This window comes from Alligator mississippiensis, chromosome 13, assembly GCF_030867095.1.
Source record: "Alligator mississippiensis isolate rAllMis1 chromosome 13, rAllMis1, whole genome shotgun sequence".
Lineage (NCBI taxonomy): Eukaryota > Metazoa > Chordata > Crocodylia > Alligatoridae > Alligator > Alligator mississippiensis.
The window spans coordinates 59,488,184-59,498,554 of NC_081836.1; the positions used below are offsets into that span (position 1 = coordinate 59,488,184).

The 10,371-nt window shown below is 46.0% G+C and overlaps 1 protein-coding gene across 3 annotated transcripts in view; it reads left to right on the forward strand.

Annotated features, from left to right (window-relative positions):
• Positions 1-10,070, forward strand: part of PDPK1 (3-phosphoinositide dependent protein kinase 1) — a 101,718-nt gene extending 91,648 nt beyond the window's left edge. For all 3 annotated transcript variants that reach the window (XM_019500399.2, XM_059716789.1, XM_059716791.1), the window contains one exon: positions 3,447-10,070. In XM_019500399.2, the coding sequence (XP_019355944.1) occupies positions 3,447-3,476 (30 nt within the window). In that variant the 3' untranslated portion in view covers positions 3,477-10,070. The remainder of the gene's footprint in view (positions 1-3,446) is intronic.
• Positions 10,071-10,371: the final 301 nt, after the last annotated feature.

The window sequence follows — 10,371 nt, forward strand, 5'->3', positions numbered from 1 at the left end:
TACGATTAGCTTGAGTAGTAAGATGCATGCTTCTGAGGTTCACTTAACAGGTTGTACTGTGCTCAGAGTAGGGGCGGTCTTCTGTGTTTGGAGAGCTCCCACACATTATGGGCACTACTATACTATATGTGGGCACTGGTGATTGACTGTATTACAATTAAATAGAGCAATTAATTATTTCTTAGTTGGAAGGGTAAGGAGTGTGGTTTTGGGCTCCATGGCAGCACAGGCATTCTTCCCCAGTCCCTTTGTTAACAATTTTCAGTAATTTTTTCAAGGGCTGGCATACTCAGATTTCACTTGTGTTTTTCCCTGCAATTTCTCACTCAGTGCTTTTAATTAACAGCCTAGCTTGCTGAGGTTTATTAATGATGGCGTACGTACTGAGTGAGAGATGTTCTAAAGTATTTATTAAAAACTATCTAAAAATCTTTGCTTAGACATTCATAGACCCATTAATTATGCTGTCATCTGCTCTCCTAATCTAGAAAGGATCCGACCACCAAATAAAATCCAGGTGCCACTGGCAGTACTGTTGGTGAGTCAAGAGGTGGAGGCCCTCTGTCAGAATCCGTTCTGAGCCAGGACCCCGGTGCAGACCTAGGAAGCACTGTGCTCCTGCACTTAAATACTTCAGAGTAAAGCTTACACCTGAGGGCCCCTAAGACCTGTGGTCCTGGCAGATCTCTCAGCACGTGCACAGCAGGACAGGTGCTATCCTAGGTGACTACAACCGCTTTACCCCTTGCTGGCTGATTTTCTTTTTCTTTAAAAAAAAACAAAAACCCCCCAGGAAAAGCATAGTTTTATATTGCACAAACTTGCCCCTAAGTATATGCCAACCTTCTCTTAAAACGGATATTTCCTTTTAAACCTCAGGTGTGGAGCCATTGGGCAGTTAAGCAGCTTCCATTTTCATAGGTGTAGAGTGTGTGATGTGTTTCCAGGTGTGGACGTTAACTGGTGATGAGCTGGACCCTGCTGCAAATTCCACTGGAAGGATTCCTTAGGGGATTCCTTAGCACAGGGGTGGGCAAAATGCGGCCCAGGGGCCAGGTGCGGCGTGCCAGGCCATTCTAGCCGGTCTGCGGGGCCCCTGAAAAATTTAGAAAATGAATATTTATCTGCCCCTGGCTGCCTGTCACATGGCCCTCAATGGCTTGCCAAAACTCAGTAAGCAGCCCTCCGCCCAAAATAATTGCCCGTCCCTGCCTTAGCGTGTCTAGCTTCCAACATCCTTTTTGCTGGTGGTGGGAGCTGTGTGCCTTTGCTGGCACCACAAGGGCGAGGTATCGGCTGGGCCTATTTCCACTGACTGCTCTGTAAATACTGCTCTGTACTTGCGTGCCATGCACGTTCAGCACTGTTGCATTGTCTTTTCTGCAGTCTGCACTTGCCCCTTCATTTGTTCATAGGTTTCCTGCAGAGCCAAACTGTGGAAGTGATTCGCAGTGTCGCTGTGCTCCTCATTACTTCTTGGCCATTGCATTTAAAGCCCTGAACCTAGGAACGTTAAGCACTCAGATACCCGAGAACAGGAACCAGGAGCCCTTTCCTGATGGAAGGAGGCAAAAACCATTTGTGGCAAAAAGGTCCAAACCGTCAGTAGGAAGCTGGGGGCGAGCAGAGGAGAAATGGGCTCCATGTGAACAGGTGGCACAGGGTGGAGTCACCAGATAGTTCAGGGGCACAAACTCAAATGCTGTTTTCTCCCGAAAATATATTTTAAACCCCACCTTTCCAAAACCTAATTTCTGAGGTGAATAATTTTGTAAACAGGCTTCTCCTGGCAAAAATGGGCATCTGCCCCTTGCCCTCACAGGGTGAGGACAGGCTCAGCTCTCATGGCTGGGAAAGGTGGACACGGTGGAACAGAAGGGGTTTGATATATGAACTGGTAATTCATTTACTAAGACAGGTTTGTACCAGATACCTGGTTTGCAGAGCAGGACTGGAGTGATGGGTCTGCCAGTCTCTGTAGGCTCTGCCTACAAGCATAGGGTCTTGCAGCTGTGACACTGTGAGCTAATTGAATCCTATGGAAAAGTAGTTCTTGGTGGCTGTCCGTGGGTGAAGCCCGCTCACTGTGAAGTTTAAAGCCACTTAAGTGCCTGCCTTGTATGGTGAAAAACAAAGTACTGGCCAGGTAGCGTGTGGAAAATGGAGCCCCACGGAGTGTAAGGACCAGAATGCTTTGCAGGCGTAAGGGGACTTGCACGAGCTGATACGTTACATGAAAATATAGCAAACACAAATATTCCTGAGTGATCAAGCAATTTAAAAAAAAATAATACATCAGCCAGCAGGTAGCATTCATGCTTCAGAAGCCTGCCCAATTGTTCTGTGGAGTGAGCAGCCTCACCTTTGAATTTGCCATATACGTCATGCCCTGGGTTGCTTTAGGAAATCGGGTTAGATGTGGTGGCAACTACAAATAACCTGTTCTGTGCAGACAGTGGCCTCACTCATATAAACTCCTAGGGCACTTTTACACGTCCATCGGAGCAGACTCGATTAATCCCGCTATTGCTGTGTTTGCGCCAGATTTGCTGGGCACATCTTGTGTGGCTTGCGCACTTTTTCATGCTGTTCTAACTGACAGAGGTTGCAGCTGAAACAAAGTTCCAGAAATGTTACAAGGATAATTAATTAAATACATGTGATTAATCAACTCTGCCGGAGTATTGTAATTGGAACGCTCCAATGTACTGCAGCGCTCTGTGTTCAGGGTCCCACGTTTCAAAATGACGGCGGGGGTGCTTTGACTGAAGCCCATTGAACGAGCCTTAGTTAAAGCGCCCTCACCGCCATCTTGTACTGCGGGACGCTGACCGCACGAGGCGCTGCGGGTGGTTTAATTAGAGCGGCTCTAATGAAAGTGTCCCACCCTGGAGCACGTGTATAAGCAGCCTTAGGCGCTTGGTTCCTTCCAAACATTATCTGTCTGCAGGTTCTTTCCCACTATCAGTGCGTCCGCGCCAGGTTTGCTGGGCACATCTTGTGTGGCTTGTGCACTTTTTCATGCTGTTGTAAGTGACAGAGGTTGCAGCTGAAACAAAGTTCCAGAAATGTTATGAGAGCAAGGATAATTAATGGAATAAAAGTCCAGACAGGAGGTGAGCTCCCTTGCCTAGTCACAAGTAGGTGACAACAGCACTGTCCTCAGAGAAGCTGGCCCAGTCCACGTACCTGCCGTTCCTGCAGCTTTCCTCCTGCTCGTGTGACTTGCGCGGCTCATGGCGACCTGTTCGTTCAGGTGACTGACACCAGGCAGCCAGTTTTTGCTCTTCTGTGTTAAGGCATCTGTGTTAGGAAAGGCCGTAAACTGCCTCTTTGCGATGTTCCCACCCAGCTGAGCCACGGTGACTTTCTCTCTGTGGTGCCCAGGCTTTGGGTGTGATATTTGGGGAATTTTCACTTATGTGATTTTTAACTCTCTCTTCCAGATTTTGCAAGAGCGAGGTTCCAGGATGTGAAGACAGTATTGAACACTGAAGATTTTTTTCCTCTTTTATTCCAAGATGCAGTGAATTGTCACGTGGAAGAGGCTTGCTGTGAAAAGAAGAGATCTGATTTAGACAATTTTCTGTTGCTCTGGGTTGAACCATTTTTGCCTATAAGCTGGTATAAACTGGCTGAAAGCACTGCAAGATTACTGAATGGGAATAGATTTTGTGAGAGTGTGTTAAGCTTTGGTTCTAGTGCATGGTTGTACTCTCTCATGGGCTGACTAATACTGGTCACATGGAAAGAAACCACCATGCACTCCTATTTTCCTCTGAGACATGTAGCACTTCCACCTGGTGCTGGCTGACCCAATGTCGATCAGTTTGAAGTGGTTTTGGTATTAATCATGAAAACAATTAAAGGACAATGTACTTGGTGCTACGTATATATTACAGCCCATAAATGCAAATATTTGGGCCTACATTGTTTGTCTCAGAATCAATGGCAGCCCCAGTTTACTGTCTTACACTGCACATTCCTTATGGCTCTGTGACACGCTCTCGTATGTCAGAAAGGTGTAGGAGATCAGCTGAGACTAGCATGTAAAAAATTACACTCCAGGCAGAGGTCCCGTAGGAGAGGAAGGGTGCGCGTCATGGCTGGAGAGATGGCTTATTTCAGTATACAAAGGGAAGACTAAACTTAGAGAAAATGTCCCTTGTCTGAGTCATTCCTCCTGTCAAAACTTCCTCCTGGAAAAGTTAAGCTCCAGTCTTAGCCAGATGTTCGAAAAGAGAATCGGTAATTTTTAAAAATGAATTTTACACCTGAGCATCTGGTCTGTTGTTTCCAAGTGTCTGCTCTACCCAAACGTATGTACTTCTTAAATTGCCTGCAAGTGTTGAGTTCCTCTTGGATTTCATTAGGTATTTTTGAGAGCTGGAGCGTGGCCGGTTAGTGCTAGATTCCGATCTCTTGTGAGTGGGTTTAAAATTGCCCTGAAGTGTGAACATGAACTCACCCAATTAAAAATTGGAATTAATTGCTTTGAATATTCAGGATGTTTACAAGTCCATCTCCTTGTTGTTTCAACTGTGCAGTTCTTTCTGATTTTTTCTAAGAACGCTGCGTGGAAACACTTGACTCAGTTTTTTGGGGACAGGCCTGTGGTAACTTAATACGGAAGTCTGGAGCGTTTGTTTTAAACAAAACCGTTACCATGATCTTTGAATTTGATGGAACCAAATTGACAGTAGGAAAGCTCTCAATTCTTGCAGCTTCACTGGGCTGCACAGCTTCAGATGGAGCAGCTTAAAAAGGCTCGTCAGAGACTGTCTGGAATTCTAAACGCATTTCAGCCTGTTTAATGAAACAACCTCAGCATCTGTGCATATACCATATCTTCTACCACTGAAGCGTGTAATGCTTCACGTGAAACCAGACTTGCAAGCGCCTAGGGTCCACCTGTAGTTTTTTTTAAACTGTTGTACGCTGGGAAAAGTTTGCCTGGAGCTGTTTGTAAAACCATTTCTACTAAGTAGGGCAAGCAATGGGCTCAGTGGCCGTCCATGCATTGAATGCTTGAAAGGGTTTGTAACGTGTTCTGCCCCGTGGGCACGGCCTGCACGGGAGGCTGCTGCCCCTCTGCGGTACCACATACAGTGCTTGTCTTTCTTTAAGGTGTTAAAACATAATTGAATTTACTAAAATGGAATTATTCTGCAGGGGAAATGTTTATACTTTTTATACTTTTTTAGGCATCCATATTTTATCAGGTTAGAGTTAATGCCTAAATTTCCCCTAGATAGTAATAAGTAAATCCTGTGTATCTGAAGATAAGCATAATAATTGTTTGTTTCAAACTGCATATTGAAGCACTTCCTCAGCTGCAATAGCCACTGTTTCAAGCAGCTTGACATGACCCGTGTTCTTCAGCCTCGGTGGCTCGTGGAGTTGCAGCCTGTAGGGAGTCTTCGTCTATTCCTGCTGCGCTCCTCGGAGGAAACTCGGCATTTTTAGTGTCTGCAAATAACCCAAACGTCCTGTTGCTGTTCCAAAATCTGCTGTTGTGTTTTCTGTTTCATTGGTTAGTACACAAAAGAAGAAGTTTTGGTTCTCAGAAATCAGCTGAAATCCTCAAGGATGAGGGCAGCAAAACACAAGTAACAAAGAGAGCAAATTGAACAAACTTGAAATTATTTATCAAAGGGGTCACTTTTAGAGAGTGGCTTTTTTCACTGGAATATTTACCATTTAAAGGGTTTGCATTTTTAGCGGGATTATCTGCAGCCTGGTTTACATTGGACACCTGTTATAGCAAAATGGGGGGGGCAAGTTCTAATCATTTTGCACTTTCTATGTCTGATACCTCACAGAGCTGTTGTCTGTCTTTTACTTCAGCAGAAAAAGAAAAACCCCCAAAACGAATAGGCAATTATAAACGATGTTGCAAGGTATCATAGCAAACCACCCCAGCTACCCCTCTGTTCTTGCTGTTACTGTTGTTAGCTTCAGACTTTTGAACATCTGAAGTTTTCACTAAGGTGCAGGTACTATCAAAAGAGTCTCCAGGGCACCAGTAGTTTCCCCTGAAGTTTTGCGTTTTTTGCATTTGAAACCGAAAACTTTAGAACATTTTGCTGTGCTAATGAGATAGTCGAGTCTGGGTCTACATGGGGGTTTTAACGGCAAAGCTGCGTGGGCTAGGAGTTGGGGAGGGAGATTGTGCAGATGCTGGCAAGAGTCCTTTGAGTTGAGCTAGCCGAAAACTCCTTCAGCCCAGCGTAAGCTGCATCCTCGCCGCGGGTTTCTGGTGGCAGTTATGGTGAAGCTTTTGCGGTGTATTCGAAACTAAACTCTTCACATTTGGACAGATTTGCTTTATCCCTGCGGCAAAGCAGTATTGCAGGCCAAGGTGTAATGTCCTGAGCCTGGGTAGGTTATCAAGGAAAAGAATGAAGCAAAAGGCACACGTGACCCCAAGGAGCAACCAGGGTAGTTTCTTGTACAAGAGAGACTTTGTCTGGCTGGTTATCAACACATGTAACAATTGTATCAGTACCAGCTGTTACATCTGCATGGTTCTGTAGCAATCAAGGATAGCAAAACTGTTCCAACCTTTAACCTTGCTTCGTTCAAGGTCAGGAGTGATTTAGCAGCCACGTGGCACCACAGGGTTGGATAGCAGCCGCAGTTCCCCCAGCTACAGTGTTTCTGTCCGTGCCAGTCTGTATTGTGTGCAAAGCCCAGTTTCCTGTCCTCTCCTCGCTGCGCAGGCGTCTTCCATCTCCGTGTGCCGAGTCCTTTGCAGTTCCCTGCATGGACCGAGGGGCTACGAGAACTGGCCCTTGCCTGTGTTGCAAGGTGTGTCACGCGGGAGTGTAAAAGGGCCGCCCGCACCTTCTAGCTGACATGGTTCGGCAGCAAAACCCGTAGTGCGGACCCGGCTGGGCTAGCAGAGCTGCTCGTGCGAGGAAGCAGGCGTGGTCCTGCCACCACAGAGCTGCGGCCACGCAGGAAGATGCGGCTGCCTCAGTGTTGTCCCTGTCGTGAGCAGCAGCAGCCCTGTGGTGCAGGCATGCCCCTGGACTGATGTTCACTGCGATTTCAAACATGGCACAGATGTTTTGTAACCATCCTGCCCCTTTTCTTTAAACCCGAGTTTAAAACTCGTAAAAAACCTTGATTTTACCACAGACATCTCTTTACACTTAAACCAGGGAAAAGCCAGCATTTGGGGTTTGGTTTTGTGGAGGCCTGTTACTTGGTGTTGGAGAAGGAAAGGGACTGGGAATAAAATATGCATACCTGTCACCTTTTCTCAAGCAATGGTGACTCTGAATTTAATTGTATTTCCAAAGTTAGTTTTACCCAACTCGATCTAATCATATCTAGAGGCCTAGGCTCTCAAATTGAAGTCTCCGCTATTGAATTTCCAGTTCTCAGTGACCCAGGATCATGTTCTCAGGTGTCTGCTTCACCTGCAAACTCATGCTGGCCTCTGCGAGCCAAGTGAGCTCCTTTCATCTTTCAACACCAATCAGCAATTCTGCTAGAAAAAATCAAGTCTAGTTACATCTGTGCACCCCCATTGTCTTGGTTTCTGTCCTGGGTGAAAGAAAGGGCTTGCACAGACAGGTATAACTGACCAGAAGATAGGAAACTGCTCTTGATGAAAGTCAGAATAAAAGGCTGCTCTTTCTTCCATAGCCGCGTGGATTTTCAGGGCTGAAAGTAAAGCTTGCTTATTTTGACAGGTCCAATTCTGCTTGTGTTCAGGGAGAGGAGCCGGTCGGCTTGGCGAGAGGGGTGGTGTTTTCACAAGACCAGACTAGAATAGCACTTCCAAGCTTAGCGAGGGGCTGGCGGGCTGCGCAGGGCAGGGAAGCGCTGTAGATGCCTGCTCCCAGCAAACGGGCCTGCGCAGGCTCTTGGGGAACCTCTGCTGGGCACGAGCAGCAGCACAGAAGAGTGAATTTGAAGTGCAAATAGCACGCTCTGGCTGAAGTAAATGAAAACAGATTAATCCACCTTTTGTTCTGGCACGTGGCAAGAGTCACAGCTCCCTGAGGAGCGCTAAGAGGGTGTCAGAGAGGACACAGGCTTTTCATCCAAGCAGGAAGTGAGTGAGAGAGCCTGGAGCGCAGTGTAGAGCTTATTTGGTGGAAGGCCGGGGAAGAACTTTTACCTCTGTCTTGTTCTCTGCTTTCAGAGGGCAGACCTGCCCTTTCGCCAGATCTGAATGCAGGTCTCTCCAACAAAGTTACTCTTAAAGTTGGTCCCAGGAGCTGCTCTCCTTGGAACATGTCATCCCCTGAGAAACGGCCCTGTTGCCTCCGAGACCACCTCTGGCTTGCCAGCCCGTTGCTTCAGTATTTGAAAAGCATTATTGAAACGTGTGTCACCTGACACTGCTCCCCGGTCTGTTTGATACCTGTTTAGATTGCATCTGTTTCAAGCTGTCAGGTTCCCAGTTAGTTGGTTCTCTGTTGCATACCCAGATCTCAGAAACAGGCAGAATCCCATAAATATTCACTTAAAGTATGTGGGACCCTTTCCAAACTCCTTGTATGGTTCCTTCTAGTATCTTGTGGCTTGCTGCAACAGGCAACTGTCTTTAAAGGGTTACTGCCAAACCGAGGCTTTAAAGGGCTAAATCTACTACGCTTTATTGTTCAGTTTGCCTAGCGTAACTGTCAGATCGAAGGAACTCATTATTTTGAATACCGAAATGCTAAGGGCTACAACACTTCCCAGGGCTAGTTTGAAGGTCCAGTTGCAATTAGACATTGTGCATAAATCATTTTGAAAGAGCAGCTATTACATTTTTCTACCAACTTGCAAATTCTGAAAATACTTGCTAGAAAAACTGAGCTGATTGCAAATAATCGATTTTGTCCATGTGTGTTTGATTTTGTTGCTCTGCAGCCTCTATCATTTTGGGGCAGCGAGTAGACACAGCACAACTGTCCAGCCCTTTATTTTTTGGAAATGTTGAAACTGAAGAACTGTTGATGGAACTAAGAATACAGGGACTTGGGGAAGATCCTCTTTCCTCAAGAACAGTCGCTGGAGATCCCTTTTCAAATTTGCTTCCTTTGACTTTAGCCGGGCCTACCAAGGAATAAACTGCCGTGAGACTCAGCCGGTGAGTTCTGTTGTGAACGCGGCTGCTTTCGAACGTTCAAAGGGCTCTTCCCAGGGTACAGGTGATGCTTAGAAGTGACCGCCATGAAGAGTGGAATCTGTTCTGGTGTAAACAGTCACTGTCCTACTTCCAGGTGGTTTCACTTTCCTTTTTGTTTAAGCTGTAACACCCACAGCTGTCCCTCTCATAGGCTGTTAAACCTAAATGGTCACCACCTTAACAATGATCACATCTCTAAGGCCCAGTCTTTTGGGATATAGTGGCTGATGTACGGTGCCTGGTTCATGCTCCATTTTAAGAACTTTTGTTCAAGTTTATGCACAACTTAAGCTAAATTTGGCCCAAGTAAGTTTGTTAAAAGAGAGTGAGTCCACATGAACTGTCAGCCAAATAGCACCAATCCACCGACCTGGAACCAAGCCCGAACATCCGAGTGTTCCCCACGGATCGCTGAACAGGTACCTGATGCAGCCATCCCCAGGCCCCGTTGGCTTGGGCCTGATACACGCCTGGTATGAAAATCTCCCTTTGCCATGGGCCGGCTAGGCCTTCCTACTCAGTTTGGTTTTGTTGGGCTGGCAGGAAGTCGTGCATCAGCTATTTGTGTTAGGGCCCAGGAGGACACACTTGCAACATTTTATTTCCTGGATAGTGGATTAGCAATAACAGTTTCCTTTTGTGCCAGTTCATTATCTCTGAAGTGTTCTTATTGCAGCAAAGTTTGGATTCTGACATGGCTTTAATGCTTTTGCACTAGCCAAGATTATTAGCACAGAAACGGATGTTGAGCTGAATCCGGGCAGTGTCCCTGGATGAACATCTAGTAGGGCTTCCCAACTTGTTTTCAGATGGTTACAGTTACCCATCATTTTTAGAACAAATATACAACTACGATGTGTGGGTGTTTTTTAACCTCCTTTTCATAACACTAGCTTATTGTAAATTGCATGAAATAAACCTGTTTTCCCTTTTAAAATATTGTCTGACGTTTGAAATCTTTTTTCCCTCCTAAATTCGTGTGGTGGTGAACACTTAAGAAAATATCATACGTGCTCCCCCTCCAAATTTCACGTGCTTGATTTCAAAGTAGTCAGTAGTTCATATTTATCCCATGATCCAAAGCACTGACAGTGGGTGGGTTGGCTTGTTTAGGGAAACAGGCTCTGCACTGCCTCGAGCCGTGCTCGGTAATGGCTGTAGACACGCTCTAAATATTCCGTGGAGAACTAGGAGACTCCTGTTTTATTCACTGCCTAAATGATGTTTGGCACTAACCA